Source organism: Aythya fuligula, chromosome 1 (assembly GCF_009819795.1).
Source record: "Aythya fuligula isolate bAytFul2 chromosome 1, bAytFul2.pri, whole genome shotgun sequence".
Lineage (NCBI taxonomy): Eukaryota > Metazoa > Chordata > Aves > Anseriformes > Anatidae > Aythya > Aythya fuligula.
The window spans coordinates 195,883,658-195,907,348 of NC_045559.1; the positions used below are offsets into that span (position 1 = coordinate 195,883,658).

Here is a 23,691-nt window from a genome sequence, read left to right on the forward strand (position 1 = left end):
GCCGGGAAGGAGGGAGAGGCCCCGCGGCTTCTTCCCCCGGGGCAGCCCGGGTCGATGCGAGCCCCCGGGCTGGGGGCCGATGAGACCCCCGCGGGGCTGCCGGAGGCGCGGAGTCGTCGTGGGCACCGTCACCCTCTGCCTGGCCGCCGGCTGGGCGCTGCAGAGTAAGTGCCCGGCCTCGGGATCCCGGTCCCCTCCTTCACCTTCCTCCTCCTCCTCCTCTCAACCCCCTCCTCACCATCGTCCTCCTTTCGTCTTCCTCTCGTCCCCCTCTGAACCTCCTCATCCTCCTCTCCTCCCCTTCTCCTCTTCCTCATGCTCCTCTCCTCACCCTCCTCATCCTCCTCTCCTCCTCTTCCCCCTTTCTTCCTCCACTTCATTCTCCTCCTCCTTCTCCTCCTCCTTCTTCTCTTTCTCCTCTCCTCATCCTCATCCTCCTTTCCTCCTCCTCTTCCTTCTCCTCCTCCTCTCTTCCTCCTCTTCATCCTCTTCTCCTCCTCATCATCCTCCTCTCCTTCTCCTCCTCCTCTTTCTCCTTTCATCCTCCTCCTCCTCTCCCCCTTTCTGGCCTCCGCTCCGGCTGCTCAGAGCATATTTTGGGGCCAGGACGAGCCCCCCAGCACCCACACAGAGGAATTAGGGTGGGCAGTGCCGCGGGTGGCTCTGGGTTTGGCCGCTGTGCGCTGCCTCCTTCCTCACCAAGGCAGCACACGACGGGGACACCCCCAGGTGGATGTCCTGTGCCCAGAGACCCTTCTCTGGGGACCAACAGCGCTCAACCCCAGAGCTCCATGCGAGCAGCACCAGCCTCATCGCCACCAGCGCGCTTCCACCCAAGAAACCCGGCCAGTGTGGCCATTGCAAGGTCTGGGACACAAAACAGCACCAGCTCGAGCTCCTGGACGGTCAAAGGGTTTGTAGTGCAGCACTGTGCCAGCAAACAGGCGGCATCGGTGCCCCCTTCCCCTCATCCCGCCTCCTGCGGGGCCGTAAGGGTCTGTGGGTGCAGCCAGCAGCACGCGGCAGCGCTGCTCAGGGTGCTGCCCGTGGGTGCGATGTTTGCTCTCGGGGCTGATGCGGCTCTGCTTAGCTCAGACCGGTTCAGGTGACCCAGGCAGGCTGCGTGTTAAAAATGGGTTTCGGCGTTCAGCTACTGCGTTGTCATACTTGGCTTAGCGTGCTGGATGGAGACAGAGCACATGCAAGCAATTCAGTGGAGGAAATTTATTTATTTTTACCTTTACCTTGCAGTCTTATGCTGAAAACAAAGTCCTGAGTTTATCAAAGCATGAAAGAGTGGCTGTGGTGAGACACTCAGCTCCTGTGTGGACAGAAACAGGAAAAGTCCTTTAACTGAACACACGGAACAGAAAACAATTGGAACAATTTGCAGCGATTACCAGAACTTCCCGTCTGTTCTGTTTATTTAGCTGTCACAAATCCCTTTTTCACGTCTGTGTCATCTCTCGTGCAGGCAGGGTGAAACTGAGAGCACAGCTGAGCTGGAGGTGGAAAGCACGGCGTCCCTGCAGCGGTAGCAGGCAGCATGACACAGTACCACAGAGGGAGAACCCCAGGGGTCTTATCCTGGAAAAAGCCTACACCCCATCTGGTCAAAAAACAGAGAGGCTGGGGCTTTCTCCTGTGCTGGTGCCACGGATGAAGATCTAGGAATCAAAGCAGCTTTTCCACTTTCCCCTTTTTCACTTTAGCCAGTATCTTCTGAATCCTGTTAGAGGGATCCTAAACAGAGTGAAGTCAGCTTGAAATTCACTTACCCCTCTCCTCCCCATTTGTGCTTGCTTAGGGGTATCACTGTCCCAGAGGGTTGTTATTATTTTTTAAATTTTGTTTCCCTTGGAGATGTTCTTCTTTGCCTTTTTTAAGCGTTCTTTCTCCCAAAGACCCCCACACTGCCTCCAGGAGGCATTTCCCCATGGTCATGCTTCGCTCACACCCTCAGCACGGCTGAGGGACTCACCCTCTGGCCCCACTGGGTTCAACATTTGCAGATCACCACTGCTCCTCAGCTCAGCAATAGCACTCGGGATGTGCCCACATCATGAGAGCAGGCTGGTGAGCTCCTCCAAGCTGAACCAGGAAAAGGCATCTGATGGTAGGGCTTACTCTGTGCTTTATCTGCCATCTGTCTGCTCTGATTGCTGTGGGTAACAGGCTTTCAGCCTCTAGCCAAGTGTCTGAAATGGGCCACTAATTCAAGAACTATGTACACTGATTGAAACTGGGATGTTTGGTGTTCATCCAAATCTTCAGGCAGAAAAACCCTCGCACAAGCAGAGCTATTGCAGTTGCGCATTAAACTGAATAATCAGTTCGGTTTAGCAGTTCTGAACAGCTCCACGATCACATCAGTGTGTATTGTGTTAGAATCCAATATTCTTTTGTATCCATTTTTACCAAGAAATCAGTGTTTCCCTTGAAACAAGGTACCTCTGACTGTAAGCAATTTATCTGCACCGACCAACAGCTGGCTGCCTTGATGTAGCTGTGGTCTCAAACATTGCTAACACTTTATTTCTGATTTAAGGACTATTAGACCTCTCCAGCAGCTTGCTCTGTCCATCTCATCCAGCAAACATAATGAAGTCCTTGCCAAGTCTTCACATGTTTAAGTCTGTTCTTGCTTTTTGGGGATGATAATTAACTGATATAATAGGTTACCTTGACCGTAGAAGTTAAGCTTTCCATTTAAATGCAGGATTTTAAAGGCAAGCCAGTTACTGATGAGCACAAAAGCCTTACTCTTGCTCCATGGCATGCGGTAAATAAGCCGGATTTTATACAATCTTATTTCTTCAAACGGTTCCTTGCCATTTTTGGGGTGGCATTAGGCTGGCTTGGCTCGTCTAAGGTCCCCATAAACTGGAACGTTGTGATTGAAATCATAAATGCCATCTTTTTTTTTTTTTTTTTGGTTAAGTACTCAGTATTTAAGTTGTAACTACATTACTGTGAAGCTGGGACATAAGGGAGATGGGAGGTGAGGACTGCTCCCAAAAAGAACAGTTCATTTTACCTGCAAGGAAGGTGGCAGATTGCAGGGACTTGAGAAAATACAGCAGCACAGTGATAGGGGGTGCCTACCACAGGGATCTTTAACTTACCAAGCAAATGCAGCACCTGTTTTTCCTATGCATTTACTCACAGAATTTGATTGTTAAAATGTATTAAAGATGAGAGTTATGAAAGCAGGATATGATTTACATTCCTCCATTTGAGATATATTGAAATATCAGACTTTTCAGAAAATGTTATGCTCTCTTCCCCAGAAAAACTCTTCCAAACTGTCTCCTCTTGGGTATCAAAACACTGAAACACAAGCAATTGTCCTTACTTGTCCTGTAAGATAGACAAATTTCTCCTGGCTATAGCCAATTAAAACATGTATTTAGTCTTAAGTTAGACATGTATGTGCCTTCCACAGTCAGCAGAGAGAGAAACAGCAGAGGATAATCCCTCCTCTTCTAAAACAGGTCACAGGGACAGGAAGATTTGCCCTGCAAGAGCTCCCATCCTGCCCGGGACACTCACTGCTGCATCACCTCCACTCTCACTGCCTCCTTTCTCTTTCAGCCCCTGGAGGAGTATCACTGACTGTCCCACAGCCCAACATCAACGCAACGGTGGCACAAAATATTCTCCTCTCGGTTGAATACTCTTGCAGAGGCGTCGCCACCGTTGAGTGGAAGCATGTGTCGAGCTGGGGCACCACCAGAATTGTGGAGTGGAAAAGCGGGAATTACGTCAACATATCCGTTGTCTACAAGGACAGAGTGACTATTTTTGAAAATGGCTCTATACAGCTTCTGAATGTGGGCATGAGAGATGCTGGCTACTATTTGGTCACTGTCACAGAGGAGTATGGAACCAATACCTACGGCACCATCATAGTCAATGTTTATGGTATGAACTTGACGGGAGTTCTCAGCTGTATGCCATGTTTAAACACTGATCTGCTCATAAACAATTTTCTAATGATATATTTCTGTCTTCCCTGCAGAGATTATCTACGAAGATATACATTTTGTAGCGGTTCTCTTTGCATTTCTCGCTGCAGTGTCTGCCATTTTGATCTGCTTCATGTGGCTGTGTAATAAATCCCTGCACCTGTTCCAGAAGACGACACATAAGCTATCAGGTATCTAAGAGTGCAGTCATTGCACAGGGTTCTCAAATCTGAGTTTTGAGCCAAAAGTCCACTCACAGTTTGAGCTCTAAAGGTGCTAAGCAGTGACAGAGAAACGAAATTGGATGGGCTCAGCTAAGTTATCCTGTTCAAATCTCTGCTAACACAGGCAACAGAATAATAGATTGTTAGTTCAGAGAGATCTGCAGGACATTTATCTTATACATTTTACATCAGAAACCATACAACACTTCCCAACCTCATTAAAAACTTAGCAATTAAAAACTACAAAACTTAGGGAGAAAAGGCTGGAGCTGCAATAACCACCTTCCATCACAGGACATGAGCCAGAGAGCAACAGCAACACCCCCAGGTTCTACTGCAGAAGAACCTTCTGTCTCCAAGGGGAAAGTACTCAAATGGCCCCTGGAGTGGTCCCCTCCTCACTTCATGGAGGACTGCACCACTTCCTCACCTCCCAACACCCTCCTTTAATCCATCCTCATGGCTGACCCAGTTGCAAACTTCAATGAACATTGACTAATATTAAAATCTGGCTCCTAATAGGAGCCGAAGGCACCAGCCATGGAAAGCAGAGCTGACAGATCAAGAGAACACAGGAGATGCACGGACAGGAGCATCCACGTATTAGAGAAGAAACTTTCCAGCCACAGCCTGGGATGCACTGCCTAGGTAGCAAGAGAAAAGGCCATGCTACGGGCACGGGCTCAAGCTCTAGGCAAATCCTTGGATGGGTGGTTTCTTTTACCACTTCAAAACATTTCAGCCATTCACCTCCATTTTTTGTAAGTGCAGATCCATTTGCGGTCTCTTGCCCTGTAGGCAAAACGTCTGTGTTTCTTCTTGAAGTGCTGCTTAAGCTGTTACATTTCAAGCAGCCAAAGTGTCAATATTTCACCAGGTCAACTCAGCTGCTCAGGAATCCCAATCCTCCGCACCCAGACTTCATGGCAACTCTGCAAAACTTGATGTGAAAAGAGGTCAATTTGGCTTACGCTGTCTCGTCCTTTCTGCAGCTCACCTATGACTGCAAGGGCTGCTGATGTTTTTGCAGCGTGCACACAGCTCACGAGCTTCTGTAGCTACTGAATATTTTCATATCATGCCAGAATACACAGTCTTACTTGGATAAAACCTCTCCTTTCCTCCAGTTAAAGCCAATGTTTCTATAGAGCCAGAGTCTTACAAAGCCTGAATCCCATACATTATTTGGCAGGCTTTAGGAATACTGCAGTACTGGACACCTGCTCTGTCCTCATCCAGAACAGGATCCAACCAGGGACATAATTTCTGCCCTGATCCCACCTTAGGACAGCCCTCCTTTTGGAAGTTGTAAAGAAAAGTATAATGGCCTTTTAGACTTTGTTTTAGTTTTTATTGTGCCTTTAGTCTTGGACTTAACAAAACCAGAGTCACATTCAGCACGGTGAGGGACTCTTTATGCAAATATTTGGGAAAGATGTCTTGTATTTAAAACCCAATTGTAGATGAGTAAGCTTGAGCTAATATTAAAAAGTTCAGAATGTCTCAGCTACTAACACAGAGTTGTTAATTTTGGAAAGGGGACCTTCCCATCCATTTGCCAATCAATAATAATATCCTTTCATTTGCAGCAAGTACAACTGAAGAGATTGAACTGGAAACCATTGAATGTTAGCCAAGGACTGTCTCATAACAAAAATAACAATTCTACCTCAGGAGAAAGCATTGGCACGGCAAGCAAGAAGAAACTTATAAGGTAAAGTGTCTGTGACTACTGTAGAAGCTGTTTGGCGTGCAAAGGTAATAGGACATGAAACGAGCTGCGTCTGATGGAGCTGTTTTGACCTGTTACAATTTCAGCTCTGCTAGTCATTGTCAAAGTAAAAGAGTACGCTTTCATGGCAGAGCACAAACACATTTTTGTGGCTAACTAATAAAATCTACAGCCTCCACCACTCTTAAGAACAACCACTCAACTAGTATCAACCCATAAAGGAAATGATCGTGCTCTTGAAGGACGCCTGCATTTTGGCCACAGCAAGTATCTGCTACAGACCAACCAGCCATTAGGATCATTCAACGTAAATTTATTATGTCTAATTACAGTATTACATTAAAAAAAAATTAACTGCAAGGATTGAATCCTGTTTATTGTGCCTATGCTGCTACTTTCAGTCATAAGGAATTTCCTGAAGGTCTGAACACAAACTGTAATTCTTCTGGAGACAAAACTGACTTTGAAATAACGCCAAGCTGGTCAAAGTTCCACCACTTACATTTCCAATTGTTTACATTGCTCAGGGATATTAACACACATTTTATTACATTCCTAGGAAAGGTTGTTAAATGGGGAACTGCACACAGGCACCGAAGCTGATGCTGTCTGTAACGATTAGAGTGGGCAGATAAAATACACATCACACCTGTGGCACGGCAGAAATACTGAACAGTTTCTTTGTGAAAGATGTCGAGCCCTTTGCAAACTGAGCTCGCTGATGAACAGCCTATCCAGGAAGAAAAATTAAAACAGCATTACTTCGAAATTTAGTGTTTACAATTACAGTTCTGAAATCACTCTAGTTAAGAGAAGACACCTTTGCTTTCCTATTCTGTAGAAAACAAGGAGTAAGCTAGCTAGTGCTTGCATGAATCCACATGGTGCACTTGAATTCTCCACCTCTAGATCTTCTGGGTGGAATAACATTGGCTTTTTGAGAGAGAAAGCACTAAACCGATGAATCTTCAAATTACCCCATTTTGCTTTTGTAAAGCAGTGTGAAATAAGCATTGAAAACGTACGAGACTGCAGGCTAATCTATCTACAGATGCCACATGGCTTTTTGAGCTTAACTGCTGCTACTGCCTCTCGCACTGCAGCTCATTCTCATAGTTCTACAAGCCAGGCCAACAGCGTCCCCTCCCTCTGCTCAAGGACTGCTGTGCTCAGGTGCAGAGGTTAGACCTGTAAAAACAACGAATTTCTTGCCGAGTGCATAATAAAGCAGGTAGGTGCTAAAAAGCTTTTTCCAAAGCATCCTGAACAGGATAGCATTCTTTTAAAAGCATTCTTTTAAAGAGTCGGGCCTGGATTGAACAGGCCATTTGCAGTACAAGGGGCCTGACATCCACTCGTAAATTCACATGCTAGAGATTCAGCTGGCTGCTCTTTTCTTCATCAAGGAGGAAAGGAACTAAAAATAGACTAAAATCTTAGCTATAGCACAGCTTTGTAAAGGAACAATTTGCTCCAATTCTTCACATTATGTATTTATAAGAGTCTTCTGTATCTTTGAGTGAAGCTTTGATTTCACAGAAGCTTAAAAGTGTCTGCTTTCACTACCAAGCTTGCAGGACTCAGTAAGGTATCCATATTGCATACGAACTATATGCATTTTTTTTCAGTTTATCTATTTCAGATTATTATTTTTCAATCCGTAAATCTTAGAACTTGAAGTTATTCACTATGCTGAGCATATAGCAGGTGCATTGCCAGACTTGCTTAGAAAGTAGTTAAGTGCAGCTTACATGTCAAACCATTATTATCTACTAACGTTTACTAGAATAATGTAATTGTCAAAGTCAGCAAACATATGCAGGCATAAATGACCTTTTGAATTCATTGTTCTAATTGTGGGGATTGTTTTCACTTTCAGAATACTATACTTGAAGCTGGGATAAAAGTAGTAATTGACTGTTCAGAGTCCTTACAGTTCAGATGCTCTGTAACTGCAGTATGAAGCTTCTGACTAGCGTAGTTCTACCTCAGCTTGGCTAAAGATACAGAAGTTTTGAGCACCCATCCTTGGTTATTGATGCTGCTGCCGCCAATCTCACTTTTAAGTAGTAATATCCTTGATGAACAAGAGGGATTCAAAGAATATTCAGTGATTCCATACAGCAGTTAGCTTACATACTGCTTTGCTCCTAAACAATTCCTTGCAGGAAAATTTTATCCAAAATACAGCATAATTAAAGGTAGTGCAACATAAAGTAATCCACATTCTGTGAAACTGGTGTTTGTCAATATTCATTATCCATGTCAATAATATTTTATATACAAAACATGAGGCTGTTTGGAGCAGTCCCTTGCTGCGTGGGGTGGCTGAAGAATTTAGTTTTACTGCAAGCTTTTAAAAATGGAAGTTTAGAAATTAAATAGCGACTCTTATTCCATTCATAAACTGCATGCAAAGCTGCAGCAAAAGCTAATACTTAGAACATTCCAAGTGATCAAAGGGATTAAACCATTTTATATTTAAACTTTTTAATTAAAGAGATGTCCAAGTTCATAAGATTGCTTTGACAATCAAGTGTAAAGGTCTTAATCATCCATTAAAGTCTCCATCTCATGCTTAAAGACATACTACCAAAAATTTCAAGACTGTCTCTGTTGTTAGAAGTCATATCAGTGTTTTTTCATTGCTGTTGAATACACAGTGATTCCTAATTTTAAAAGGCGCTTTGAAGGTTTCAAATCATCTTGCGGGTTGTTGTTTAATAACAGCTAAGCCTGAAAGGCTGTAGGTGAAGATACTCATCTGATGTGTAGTGCTTACACTCCTGGAATTGAAATGATCACCTTGCATGTGTTGTTTTGTCTTTTTTCTCCTCCCAGAAGGATCATATCCTGCAACCATACGAACCTAATAGTTCAACATTGATTATTTGGTAACGAAGTGCTTATTTGACAAAAAAGACTACTGCTATATGCAGACTTGTCAGTTTGAGTTACATTTATCCACGTACCTCACTGTCTTTAAGTTTCATACACTCAGTTTCAATTTTGATTGAGAGTTTGATTGAAAGATATGTTGCATTGCTAAAACAGCCTCATTGCAAGCAGATGCGTGACAAATGCATCCAGCTGTGAGCTGAAGGGGACAAAACCCCTCTCTGCCTGTAATCCTACAGCTTCTGCCCGCCAAACAATATAGCAACTGCTACCTCAGGTGTTATTTAAGACTCGCCCATCTCATGAAGATAAAGACGTGCTATTTTCAACTATTTTTTTTTCCATGAGTTATCAAAGAACGTGAGAAAACCCTTTTCTCTCCGACGGTTCAGTTGCAATGAGGCAAATATTTCAATGAGCTGCAGTAACAGTCTGTTCCACGGTGTAAAATTCCAACACAGGTACAGTGAGTACAGTGGCTGCTGTGGATACACACTGAAGAGCAGCTTGCCACAAGCAGTTGCTTAATACCCATTTCTAAACAGCTATTCCATATTGCTCAAGAACATTACCAAAATAACAGCTGTCACTACAGAAGTAAGATGGTTTAATTCAAGCACAGTCTGTGTGCAGTTCTCATATATATACATACACCTCGGAACGCAAGATGGATTTAAGTCTAAACCAGCTTATACAGACAGGTTTCAAAGAGACCTTTAGCAATTAATCATCACACAACAGAAGAGCTCCGTGCAACACCTTAGTAGGAGCTTCAAGAAGGCTACAATTACAACCAAAAAGAAAAGAAAAAAACAAATATATTACCCCTTTGTTTTAGGACCTCAAAAGAGCTGATCTCCATAAGAATAATATTGTTTTCCTAGATTGCAGTTGATGCCAGGGCAGAGAGGGAAAAAAAAAAAAAAAAAAAAACATGACTGTGGAGATCCCAGGTCTACTGCATGTGAGTTACCTGCTCTTCCTCTCTGTTCCTGCTCTGTTCTTCTCAGACATAATTTACACCCCCTCCCCAAAAAAATACACACAAATTCACTGTCAGGAGCTTTTTGCATGCAGATAAAGACTTGTTCCTCTACATGCCTGCTTGTAACTTCTGTTGATTGCAAAGTACCATACACTGCATACACTCAGGAGCTGTGGCTTTGCAGTGTTCTCAGTTTAAAGCACTGATGCATCTCTCAAGAAGAAATGAAACAGGCAACCCAGAGGCCACACCACTGTACAACTGATGTACAGCATCAGCCTCCAACCCAAAAACATCACACAGTGAAGAATGGCTACTTGAATTTTAAATAATTTTAAATTTCTTTGTGATCTAGATCACTAAAAGGCTTATTGATTGCACAGTTTATTCTGAATTGTACTCTTTCAGAAACATTTGCAAAAATCTATTCAGAAGAAATAAATCCAGGGAAGAAAAGGGTATTACTTTGAGCAGACACCTTTCATACAGCACAGGACTACTCAATTTCATATTTTTAAAAGAAAAAACATTAGACATGTTAATCTAAGTAGAGCAATATGCAAAGGTACAGCTGAAAATAACTTTTTCAAAAAGTCATATTCTCTATGTCATTGAAAACACTTTATTATAAATGCTACACTAGACAGATCTGTACAGGAAATAAATTTTTGTTTTCTTGTATTGCCCCACAGGCTCCATTTCCCTTTGCTGTGTGGGCAGCAAACTTTGGCAGCACAGCGCTGATTCCAAGCCCCCCCAGACAGACGGATGGGTTATTAGCACGGAGTTAGGGCTGCCATGAGGAGCTCCATTTTGTACACGAAGTTACGCCCCTCCATTTTATTCCACTGAACTTCCTTGAAGGGCCCTCGAAGATGATTCCACTTGTTATCTTGCAGCACATCGCCTTTGGGGAGATCCTTGCACTGACTCCGTGGAAACTGAACCATAACTTTGCTGCCACTTTCAGGACCATTACGGACTGTGAAGGACAGAGATTTTATGAGTGTTTTTACACTTTCAAAATTCCTCATGTTACATACCCTTCCTCACGCATGCTATACATTACTACCTAGACAATTCCAAACATACTGGAAAAAAACTACTGTACTTTTTATTTAAAAAAAAAAAAAAAAAAAAAAAAAAAGAGTTTTTCCTCTTTTGATTTGCTTTCTCTGGTTTCCCACCTCTCCTCTATTACTATTTTACTATTAGCACAGCATGCTCTTGGCTACACCAAATCAGAAAAAATTAGACCAGAACAAAACAACAACAAAAAAAAATCCCCTCACACATGCATTTATTCTTCCATAAAAGTATCAAGAACAAGTTTCCCCCCCCCCTAATTCTTATCTGTGATGTATTCCTCGCCACTCCATTCAAAAAAGTATATTCTATATCTCTTGAAATGCATCTATAGAAGTAATGATTTCTGTTGCTTTTATCACAGAACTCTGCAAGATCAGTGGTGTTCTCTTTGTGTGGTTAACGGATCTTTGACAATTTCCAGTGAGGTTTTGAGTATTTCCAAGGACGGGGACTCCACAACATATCTGGGCAACCTGTTTCAGGGCCTGACCACCCTCACAGTAAAAAAAGGCATTTATTATACACTAATAATAATACACTAATTCTGTTTAGGTGTCAATTCCATACACAAGAGACTGTTTCTAAAATATTTTGCTGTAAGTGGGCATTATTCTATAAATCCCAGAGACTGGCTTTAGAAAAAGACTTAAAAATATATATTAAAAAAAATCCCTTAGAATGCATTTAAGAACTTTAATAATTTTGTATACGTTTGGAATAGGAAAATATTACCTGAAATGGCGTAGTCTCCATTTGGTGATGCTACAGTTATCGCTGATGCATTGCCAATACTCTCCACTGGCCCCAGCCCAACATGGTTACTGAAGCTCAGCACATGCCATCCCATAACTTTTGCAAGCTGCTGAACCGCATGTACCTGGTGTTGTGACATCTGAGAGAGAACAAAAAGTTCATCTTATCAATATTTGCACACCACAGAATTAATTGAATAGTAGTTTTACCAAGCTTTTTCTTCTGCTGCTGGACAGTAGTTATTTATAAAAGCAACTTTATCTTACGCTCTCAAGTTTTGGAGGAACTTTTTTTTAATATGCTACGTATGTCAGTAGTGCTTTCTTCAAGTTAGACACCTCCTTTGCACACAGAGAAGACCACTGTACTAAGTACACAATGTAGATGAATTTTTCATAGATACATGGGCTTTCATAGATACATGCTTTTAAAAAAAAAAAAAAAAAAAAAGTGTTGCTTTCAATTAACACCTAACTGAAGTGTTATGAACAGGATATTGAATTATTTTTTCTTGGTCAGGAGATAAGAACTCTACTCTAGAATACCTAAAAATCCTGTGCATGTCAGTATTATGGCAAACTCAAATAAATAAATAAAAGCTGAGGTTCTTGAGCACATGATTATCTCCATCACCATTCAAGTAGTTTAAGTACTGAGCTTTAACAACTTCAAAAATTAGAAACTTAAGTTTTTCTGTATTAAATGTAAAGCTCATTACAAGGAAGAGCCTAGCACTGTTAGCAGTTCTCTGAAAAAGCCTGAAAACACTTGATCAAAAAGAGATACCGTCAGCAGAACCTGTTTCAACTTGTTTGCTTTATGTCGTGGAGTTTCATGTAACTGCAACAGGCCAACCATTGTTATTAAAGGCCTGTATTTGGGCTATTTATAATGCATAGTAGCGAGACTGTCACTTCTGAACAAAACCAGCAGCTTGCTCCATACAATTAAGAAACCACGGTTCAAATATCAGCTGATTTAGTAATGGCTGCTGCAATGCAAACATTAACAAGACAGCGCTGAAATGCCAGTAATTGTGGACTCATTAAAATCTCTACTCTAAATTGGATTTGGTTTGAGCAAGCTTCATATATTGAACACCTTATAGTCTGCTGTGACTCTTGCTTGCTTGTTCTGAAGTCAGCAAAAAAACTTAGCACTCTGATAATGAGTAGCATAAACAAAGGCATTTCACTGGGAGAATAAAAATTGATTACTGATAGTGACCTTTGTAAAAACTGGCATCCTATTTAGTATCAATTACTAAAGTCACTACACAAATATACTAAGAAAAAAGTCATACACCTTCCTATTTGCAATACCTTTATTTCATGTTTTCTAATACTTTTTTTTTTTTTTTTTTTTTTTACAAAGATAAAGGTGAGATTTTTACTTCAGCTCTTCCCCAACACACTACTAGAAACAGAAGAATAATGTATACAAATCTACCTGAGATAAAAGGAAATCCTGCAGTTCTTGCTCCTGATGGGACAAGGTAATGACTCTTCCATCTCTATGCACTACTCTGATTTGTTCAACTCCAATGTTCAGTTGTAGTTGGATGGATCTTTGAAGACAAGATGCACGTTTATTCAAAATGTGTTACAAAACTTCTGAAAACAGGAAGCTTGCTCTAGAACACAGAATCCCTCCCATTAATTTATAAGAACTCTAACATGAGGATGGTGCAAAGCCCATAGAATACAAAGGAACACAAAGTATCTCGATTTCATCATTCACCTTAACACCTCCCACTATACTGCAGGACATGGCATGCTCCCAGAGCCAGTCCACTGCTTGTTCAGGTCAAGGAACCTCCCGAGGTGCCTCACAGCTACCTCCCAAGCTTCTTTCCAGAGGCGCATGGGAAAATGATGGTTACTGTTCTACCTAAGTCTTGAGCAGCAGGTGTTTCTGGAACCGAGACTGCAAATTGTACCAGTGACCACAACCTGCTTCGCAGCGTGGAAGCAGCCAGAAAGGACTGCTCAAAATGGGAAAATGGTGTTAAAGTAACTAGTTCATCCACTTGTCCATATAGTTAATTTGCTGCTGGTCAGCATGTAGACGTTCGTTTCTGGAACATGATGTCTCATGTTTCAACGTCAATGTAATAATAGCATAAATTGCATGAGCTTCACATTTCAGTTCCTACGTAACCAAGCTAGGACTGAGCAGCAACTGGCTCTCCATGACCAAATTGGAAGCTCAGAATCCAGTACATAAAGAAAAACTTTATACTCAGCTATCTCCATCTGAACTAAATCCTCCTCCTCAATGACCACTTTCTGTGTCAATTCCACCCTTGAAGGAAACTCTGCTTAATAAGTTATCTACTTACTAAGTTTCTTCATTAAATGTACTGTAAGGTGGGCAAGAGCTTTCTTACGGTGGTTGCTCCTTCCCACTCAGAAAAATAAAATACTTGTGCACAAAAATTGGTTTCCTAGTTTTCTGTCTTAAACCTGTAAAGAAAACTTGAATACTCTCTGCCATTGCAGCATCAATTTGCAACTAGAGAGATTCAGGCATTTACATACTTACTTGCAGATCTGTTCATATCCCTGAGACGTTATTAGAACTTTAACACTGGACTCATAAACATCATTTATGTTTGACCAGTGGGCTTGAATCTGAGGATCCTCAATACGGCTCGCCAGACTGTCAATGGTTCGAGCAGTTCTAGAAGAGAAAGACACATTCCACCCAAAATAATCTCACCAGTTTGTGCTGTTATCTCCCTTTTTTCTTTCCTTTTTTTTTTTTTTTTTTTTTTGGTCTTTACAAAGGAAATGAGTAGGTTATGAGTTTGATTTTCTTTGCGCCATGCAAAAAGCTTGCCAGTCCTACAGAACCATGCAGATCAAAGTTCTATTTCAGCACCATTCAGGTGCAAATGAAGCAAGCTTGTTTACTCCATTTCACGTGTATTCTGTAGAAATATTGAAGTGGTATTACTCAGCATCAGCTAATGTACAGCAAAGAATACTAAAAAGGATTTATGCAATATAAGGAAAGTAGAGGCAACAATCAGCAGCCTACATTACAGCTGCCACAGATCTCGGAAATCTTTTTTTTTTTTTTTTTTTTTTACTAGGAAAGTGTTTACTCATACTTCGTTATCTGTTCTTAGTACTTCAAAATAAATAAATAGTCAAGAAGCAGCTAGTTTTAAGAACACTGAAAAAAAAAATCAATTGTGTTTTACATGGATATACCTTATCGCAACCGTAACAAGAATAGCCTGTGACCTACCTGCGTCTCAGAAAGATGTGTTTTGCCTGCTTTATGATCTTTTCCAGAAGTCCTTCATTTGACTGTAAAGCACTGATTTCATTTTTATCAAAAGCCTGGGGTCCCGCTAGTCTCATTCTCTTATGGCCGAAAGGTGCACTAGCTGGATGTGGCATCACTGTGGAGCTCAGGGTTTGCTTGTGACACTGCAAACAAACAACAGCTGTTGTAAGAGAAAGTGCACCTGCAAGAAGCAGTACGTATATTACAACATTCTGTCTCACATTGAGTCTTAGAAGTGTAAAACCTTTCAGGAAGTGTACCTTTTTCGACTTCATAAGCTTGACAGTGGTTTATATAAAAACAGCTTTATAATTACACTTTGCCTCCCTGTCTTTCAAACCTTGATGAAAGGTTACCAGCTAACAAAAGTTTGGTAATATAGCAGTAGCTCCTACTACTAAGTCTGCTATCTAAAACTAAAGGACTAAAACTAAAGGAAGCATTTCAAAGATGAAAACTGAGGTACATAAAGTTCAAAGTCATGAAACAAAATTCACAACAAAGCTGGGCACACCTCTCTTAGCTCAGTGTTTAAAAACACTGGACTGTTCCACATGACTTCATCTCTTGTGGAGCCATGCTCTAAGGATATGAACACGCAGGAACACTGTTTCACAACTACTTAGATATCTGCAATTTGTCTAATTTGTTCAGGAGGGGAGCACAGCTCAACCTCCTATCCCGGGTCCTTCTACCTGGTTACATGAGAATCTAAAACACTGAAGCAAGCAGTGGACCTCAAACAAAGCAAAGTTATTATAGTAATTGATTCTTCTTTCCTTGTGGGAGTACGGTCTGAACCAAAGCTCAGTTTAAGCTCTTGACAAACACTCATCAGACACAAAGGAAAAAGGGAGACTGCGGAGCTGTACTGAAAAGACCTCGCACGCCTTTTCTGAAGCAAGCAGCAAGGCCTAAGGTTAAGTCCAGAACTACTGTTCCAAGAAAGCGTAATGTCAACTCCCTGATCACCCACGCATACCAGAACTGATCGGCAGGCTGCCTCGCACGAGTGGATAGGAGTTTGCTGGCCTCTAGTGGCTTTCGGTTGTACTACGTGTGAGTCTGAACAAAAAACAGAATGTATTGCACATTACCTCTCTGATAAGCTGATGCAAATTATGCTCCAGAACATAGAGATGATCCTCTGGATTCTGTTTTTCAGCAGCAGACTTCTGTGATTTTTTGTCATTGGAAGAGTGACACAGAGAAATAGACAGCTGCAAACCTGCACAAGCAGATTAAAAAATTAAGGATACTAAAAGTTCTCGGGCCTGCTGCTAAGAAGTTCTTACTCTTCACCAACCAACACTCAGCATCTTTTTCTGAAAAAAAAGTTTCAAGCAATACAGAAACGTTCTCCCTAAGACATAATTAGTTGTATACCCCTTTTTAGTCTTAGTTCTTCTGAAAACCCATTAGCTAAGATCTTAAGTTTCACCTGCATGAAATCCAGGAGCAATGAAGCTGTGCGTGTCAAACTGCTATATGCACATATCATCACAGTTGACAGTATTAAATGCTACTGACAAAATAACAAATCAGAAACAAATCAAAATCTATACAATAAAATACTAGTAAATTATAAGCTAAAATGTATTAGTTTAATCTTACTACAATTAGTAAGCAAAATTCTGGGAAACTGTGGTTTTCAAATTCTTTGAGGAGCAAGATTCACACACTGTTCATTTGTTTTTTCTTTTTTAAGTCACGTCAAACAGAATTTCAGCCTGTACTTAAGCAAATAATCCTACCTGGGAAAGGCTGGGAGATGATCTGGTTTTTCACAACAATGTGAGGAATTTGTGATTTAATTTGAACAGCTTCTCGTGATAGCTGGGCAAAGATTTCTTTACATAACAGAACATTCTGTGCAGTCTCCAATTTTGTCTGCCAGTGGGGAGAACCTTAAAAATATGAATTAACATTTTCAGAAGAGTAAAGAAAAGTTACCTTATTTTTTCCCCTCTAGGTATCAGATATTCTGCAATAGTTGTGAGACGTGGCCTGAAAGCAATTGCTATAGCAGCAAGGCAGTTAGTATATTCTATTCAAACAGAATATTTTCCAAAGTTTTATCTGTTAAGCAAGCACTTTTAGATAACACTAGTGAATTTTACTTTTCTTTATATGTATATTGTATGTATACACACATACAGATATTCTAAATTGCTACTCTCTTCTGTAACTGTCATTATATTCCCAGATCTTTCTTGCTTGTGAACCTCATTTTTTTAAATAGCTACTGACTTCTAAAGAAGCTTCTGGCTTTATTTAACTCACTCTGCAACAAACCAACAAAATGATTTTAAATATGTACTTTCAAATGATTTATAGGCCCAAAATTCTTGGAATGTCCTGGTCTATACTGTAGCCTGAATGCTGTATGATCTATCTACATAACGTAGCATCATGCCTACGTTCAAAGCAGCATACACACCATTGTGAAGTAAAATCCTGCCAGAAACAAGTTCTTTCTTAATCTTAAACTACTAAAAATTAGTTTATAATCCAAAAGGTTTACAGCTACAGATACTGGCGTGTATCAAATTAACCAAGTTGCTGCCCGGTGAGCTGTCAGTAGTTAAGACACGCTGCCCAGCACCTTTCAGATTCAGAGAAAATATATGAGCCACAGCAACAAATGATGCATTTGGGGCAAAATTGAGTGAACAGTCCTTCAAATCAGTTGAGCTAAAAATAGTCTGTAACCGGCTGAACCACAGTATCTTGATGTACTTTCAGTTACATGCTCAAGGCACTCCAGCATACTTAAATGCAAATTTAGGGTTTTTATTTCAGTAACTGTGTAAACACGTATAAAACCTGGAAGGAGTACACTTTGAAAATGTCCTGTTTCCAAAGCCCAAACAGAGATTTTCAGTTTAAGTTAGAATATTCTTCATCACTCTTATTTCAAGCTCTGTGCAAGAATTTTACTGTGTTTTGAGCATGTGTTTAGAAAAGAGTATATAACTAGTGATACCTGGTTTTGATTTTGGCATGGGTCTTTTAAAAAGATTGACTGTCCCAAGGTCACCAATGTCTGGAGCTTGTTTCTGAATTGAAACCTATGGGAGAGAAAAAAAAAGGTTTTGATGTTTGTTTTTTGTTGCAAATATACATAATACATAGCATAAAGCCCATGCTATATTATTAAGGATACTGACAAACCTTTATATAGGCTGATCCCTCTAAATCGCTTGGAATTTGAACATCCAAAGGACAGTAATCCTCAGGTATCTTTTTATCCAGGTCAATATCAGTGTTCTTGATCACCTCAAATGTGCCATGATGAAGAAAAAGGGAACCTAATCAAAGAAGAACAAAGACACGCATATTAGAAGCATAGAATCATCCAGGTTGGAAAAGACCTTCAGGATCACCGAGTCGAACCATCAACCTGACCTTCTGAGTGCCACCGCTAAACCATGTCCCTTAGTGCCACGTCCATACATGTTTTAAATATCTCCAGGGACAGGAACTCCACTTCCCTGGGCAGCCTGTTCCAACGCGAAGGGACCGACACTGTCCTCACTGCAACCTCCTTCCAAGTTAGTTGTAGAGAGCAATGAGGTCTCCCCTGAGCCTCCTCTTCCCCAGACCAAACACCCCCAGCTCCCTCAGCCGCCCCTCAGAACCCTTGTTTTCTTGGCCCTTCACCAGCTTTGTTGCTTTTCTCTGCACACACAGGAGCAATTCAACATCCTTCTTGTAATGAGGGTCCCAAACCTGAACACAGTACTCGAGGTGTGGCCTCACCAGTGCCGAGTACAGGGGGACGATCACCTCCCCGTCCTGCTGGCCACACTAGTTGTGATACAACCCAGGATGCCACTGGCTTTCTTGCACACCTGACACAACACTGGATCATGTTCAGCTGGCTGCTGACCAGCACTGCCAAGCTCTTTTCTGCCAGGCAGCTTTCTAGTCTCTTCCCCAAGCCCATGCAGCTGCACGGGGTGGTTGTGCCCCAGCAGCAGCACCCAGCACTTCCCCTTGTTGGATGTCACACAGCTGGCCTCAGCCCATCGATCCACCTATCGCAATCCCCCTGCAGAGCCTTCCTACCCTCAAGCAGATCAACACTCCCACTTTAATCGGCATCATCTGCAAATTTCCTGATGGAGTATTTGATGCCCTCATGCAGATCTATGTTAAAATGTTAAACAAAGCTGGCTCCAACACTGAGCCCTGGGGAATGCCGCTGGTCACCAGCCACCAACAGGACCAAACTCCATTCATTACGGCTCAGTTCTTCCCCCAAAAAACCATACACCTATCCAAACCATGAGCAGACAGGGAAATACCACTGGAAAGTGTCAAACACTTTACTAAAACAAAGGTAAAGCACATCCACAGCCTTTCCCTCATCTACTAAGCAGGTCATCTTGCATAGAAAGAGATCAGGTTAGTCAGGCCACATGTGCCCTTCATAAACCCACGCTGGCTGCTTGTGATCCCTCAGTTGTCCCTTATGTCCTGCAAAATGACATTCCAGATAAGATTGCAGTGATGTGATCTTGAATTTCGTTTGAATGTGATCTTGATGTGGTTCAGATTCACTGTGACGTGAATCATCACAGATGATTCAGCCCCACAGCCTTCCCTGTGTCCAAGGTCAGGCTGCCACGCCTGTCATTCCCTGGATGCTCCTTCCTGCCCTTCTTATAGATTAAAGTCATTTTTGCTGAACTCCAGTCAATCTGGGCCCTCCCTGGTTAGCCAGGACTGCTGGAAAGTTATTGAAAGCTGCTTGGTGAGCACTTCTGCCAGCTCCTCCCTGGATGAATCCCAGCTGGACCATCAACCTGTGAACATTCACAACACGGAGGAGGTCCCTTGCAGTTTCCCACCGGGTTACAGAGGTTTCCCCTCGCTCCCTGTCACCATCTCCCAGCTCAGGGAGCCGGGCACCCTGACAACAATTGGATAGCAAAGACAGAGGCAAAAAAGTCTTTAGGCCCCTCAGCCTTACCCTTTCACCACTGTATTTCCCCTCATATGCAATAAAGGATGGAGACGCTCCTTAATCCTCCTTTTGCTGTCGATGTGTTTATAAATGAGTATCTTTAATTGTCTTTCGAGTTCCAGTTGGGCTTTGGCCTTCCTATTTTTCTCCCTGCACAACAGCTCTAGGGCTAACCACCTTCCTTCCTTCACCAAGAATCAAAAACTCTTCGTTTTGCAATTGCTGTGATCTCCACCAAGAATCAAAACCTCATCATTTTGTGATCGCTGTGCCCAAGACAGCCTCCAGCCATCACATCACCCTCAAGTCCTTCCCAGTTTGCAAACAGCAGGTCAAGCAGGGCACCTTCCCTAGCCAGCTCCCTCACCTTTTGCATCAAGTTATCCTCCACACGCTCCAGGAATTTCCTAGATTGTTTCTTTCTTGCCATACTGTATTTGCAGCAAACTCCTGGGAAGTTGAAGTCTCCTGCAAGGGCTAGTGATTATGAGACCTCTCCTAGTTGCTTGTAGAGTATTTTCTCTACCCCTTCATCCTGGTTGGGTGGTCTACAACAGACTCCCACCATGATATCTGCCTTACTGGCCTTTCCCTTCACCCTGACAGATCTCCATTGCCCAGCTCCATGCAGTCTAGGCACTCCCTAATGTGTAGGGCTAACCCACTTCTTCTTCCCTGCCTCCCTCTCCTGCAGAGCCTGTAACCATCTCTCACAGCTCACAAGTTGTCCCACCACATCTCTCTGAGGCCAACAGTGTCACAGCCCTGAGACTATACAGCATCTCCTGCAACCAAGGAAGCCCAAACCTCTGTTTCACAATACATCTAAAACTCCAGGGCTCCATAGTTTATGCTCAACTCCAATTTCTTAATGAAATCTTTACAAATATAGCTAATTTAGAAAGTTCATTTCAGCACAGCAGCATCTCAGTCCTCAAGTGTGTGATATGTAATATTCTACAATAAGTTAGCAAGTAAAGGTGCAACATCTGCTACAAAGCAATGTTGCTTATGTTTGTCCTGAAGTTTAACAGCTATGACAGAGTTTGGTCCGTAAAAAAGCAATCATACAGCCAGCCATTCGGGTGAGACCGATAGAGGCAGATGCCCAGATGCCCACATCTGCAACCCTGTCACATCCTGGGCACGTTTCATCTTCTTTAAGATAAATCATCAAGAAGGGTCACACATACAGGTTCTTCATTAACACAAAATGAACAGCCCTAAGTTTCTCTTTCCTCTCCTTCACTGACTACACATCAAGTACCCAATATAACCAGCTTAGAGGCCTGCTTTGTATTTACAAATTGTATTCTGCATTCACTCCTTGATTCCATATTTCGCTCTAGACTCTGGGTTCATTAACCCCTCTTAAAGTCACGTAATAATGCATATTCTCAGCTTCAGTTCTCAGAAGTTACAACAAAAATAATGATTCAGCGTTCAGAGAAAAATACAACGTACTCCTCAATGTTTTAAAATGTATTGCAGACAAAATGTAGACAAAAGCCAAAGAGTTACAGCATCTACCTGTCAACTGATCAACCCTACTGCCAATACAGAATTGTTCTGTATAGCAATCTTTACTAAAAGTCTGTACAGCCAGCCTTTAAGGTCACTTACCTGTTTTCCCTGACAATATCCTGATATCTTCCCTAATAATAAATCAAGTTTCCTCCTTTTGAAATTTTGTCATGTAATTATCTGTTATTAAGTATTATTCATTATTAAAGATATCCCCTGTGCTTTTCCAGTTTAAAAATTCTTTGTAAAGTATAATTTTCCATTCTTGCTAATAAAGAAATAGAAAAGTCTACCACATACCTGCACTTCTGTAGCTCAGATCACCAAGAATTTTGTCGCCCACTTTTCTCAGCTTCCAGTGTTGTCTCAGTCTCAACAGTTCAGAGTTGAAGTCTCTCTGTCGCTTATTTTCCTGGTTTTCTGCCACTGATTTGGACAATCTTTCTGCTCCTTTCAGCAGGATTTGAGCTGCTCCAGCTAATGACTTCTTTTTGGAAATCAACTGCAGGAACTGAGGATTCTAGAAGGGAAAAAAAAAGAGTTGAGTTTTAAGTCACGTGATATTATTATTAGTAATCGTAAAAGCAATTGACAGCAAATGACAGCGGGTTTTGCTGTATGTTGAGTAGCTGATTTAGAATCGCTTTCACATTGGTATTAAACGTACACAAGAAGCACTGGGACTTACAGCCCTGACAAAGAGGCCTTTGAGATCAGCCTCGCCTCCTGTTCCTAGCCTTCGTACTCACTCACAGAGCACTGAACCAGGAGATGATGTGTAATGCTCTGGGGCATTTTGCGATCTAGAATGCTCTAGCACATTTTGCTCTAGTACAATTTGAACACTTTGAGGCAAAAAGCCTCAATGAAACCAAATCTTCCGTGTGGCCTCATACGAGCAACAACAGGAGCCGTGCTGTACCTGTTTGGGAGGAGGGGGATCCTGCACGACTGGGTCTAGGGTCATGAATTTCTTGTCCTTGACGATGCTGAGCACGTCATACAGCACGCACATCTCCGTCAGGGCGCTCCTCAGGTTGTTCCTCACCGAGTCCCACGGCCAGAGGGACGGCTGGAACTTCACCAACCCTAAAAACGAAACCCAGGCTCCTCAGACACAAAGGCACGAGCCTCCCCGTGAAGCACATTTCACGAATCGCACCAAAATAAGGCAGAACCCGCGTCTTTTCGGATCTCCCCACCTCAATGTGGCGGCGGCTCCCCCCGGCCCGGCCGCCCCTCACCTTCCTCATCCTCCGCCTCGCCCGGCTCGGCCCAGGCGCGGCCCGCGGAGCCCGGCTCGTCCTCCTCGGAGCCGGAGCCCTGGCTGAAGTCGATGCGCTGCGCCAGGCGAGCCAGGTTCTGCGACATGGAGAGGGGCTGCAGGTAGGTCTCGCTGCCATCCAGCCCCACCTCCTGCACCTGCTTCTCGCACGCCGACTCGATGCTGATGCGCACGGCCGGCACGCCCGCCATCTTGGAGATCCCCCCCCCCCCCCTCCTGCTCCTCCCGCTCCGCCGCCGCCGGGCGGAGCCCAAAACGCGCTCGGGAAGGGCGGGGAGGAGCGGGAGGGACGGCCCTTGGTGAGGGGAGGGAGGCGCTGGTGTCCCTCAGAAAGGCGGTGGGGTTGGGAAAGGCTTCCAAAATCATCTGGTCCGATCGTCCTCCATTGAACCGTGTCCCCAAGCACCACGTCCAACCTCTCCTTGAACGGCCCCAGGGATGGTGACGCCACCACCTCCCTGGGAAACCCGTCCCAATGCCTGGCTACTCTTCCTGAGCAGAAATGTCTCCTCATTTCCAACCTGAACCTCCCCTGGCGCAACTTGAGGCCATTCCCTCTAGTCCCGTCATTGGTTACCTGTGAGAAAAGGCCGACCCCCAGCTCCCCACACCTTCCTTTCAGGTGCCTGCAGAGAGCAATGAGGTCTGCCCTGAGCCTCCTCTTCCCCAGACCAAACCCTCCCAGTTCCCTCAGCTCCTCACAGGACTTGTGCTCCGGGCCCCTCACCAGCTTCATAGCCCTTCTCCAGGGCCTCGACGTCCTTCTTGTAGTGAGGGGCCCAAAACTGAGCACAGTGAACACAGTACTCCAGGTGCAGCCTCACCAGAGCAGAGTACAGGGGATCGATCACCTCCCTGGTCCCGCTGGCTACACTGTTCCTGATAAAAAACAGGATGCCATCAGCCTTCTTGGCCACCTGGGCACACTGCCAGCTCATGTTCAGGCGAGCATCAATCAGCATCT

At 43.0% G+C, this 23,691-nt stretch overlaps 2 protein-coding genes across 3 annotated transcripts; one reads left to right on the forward strand and one right to left on the reverse strand.

Moving 5' to 3' along the window:
- The first annotated feature begins 1 nt into the window (after position 1).
- Positions 2-13,110, forward strand: VSTM5 (V-set and transmembrane domain containing 5). Of its 2 annotated transcripts, XR_004253607.1 has the most exons (5): positions 2-164; positions 3,595-3,924; positions 4,022-4,159; positions 5,782-5,906; positions 13,024-13,110. XR_004253607.1 is itself a non-coding variant. In XM_032193442.1 (4 exons), the coding sequence occupies exons 1-4, from the start codon at positions 80-82 to the stop codon at positions 5,823-5,825; spliced, it is 597 nt and encodes a 198-aa protein (XP_032049333.1). In that variant the 5' UTR covers positions 2-79; the 3' UTR covers positions 5,826-6,976. The 2 variants fall into 2 exon arrangements, 1 of the variants encoding a protein (XP_032049333.1); XM_032193442.1 differs by lacking the exon at positions 13,024-13,110 and having other exon boundaries at positions 5,782-6,976.
- MED17 (mediator complex subunit 17) lies at positions 9,409-22,926 on the reverse strand. Its single transcript, XM_032193429.1, has 12 exons — positions 22,687-22,926; positions 22,365-22,531; positions 21,743-21,962; positions 18,121-18,257; positions 17,933-18,017; positions 16,701-16,853; positions 16,044-16,174; positions 14,905-15,089; positions 14,194-14,331; positions 13,099-13,216; positions 11,629-11,788; positions 9,409-10,789 (listed from the first exon to the last, which is right to left on the reverse strand). The coding sequence occupies exons 1-12, from the start codon at positions 22,916-22,918 to the stop codon at positions 10,584-10,586; spliced, it is 1,932 nt and encodes a 643-aa protein (XP_032049320.1). The 5' UTR covers positions 22,919-22,926; the 3' UTR covers positions 9,409-10,583.
- Between the last annotated feature and the right edge of the window lie 765 nt (positions 22,927-23,691).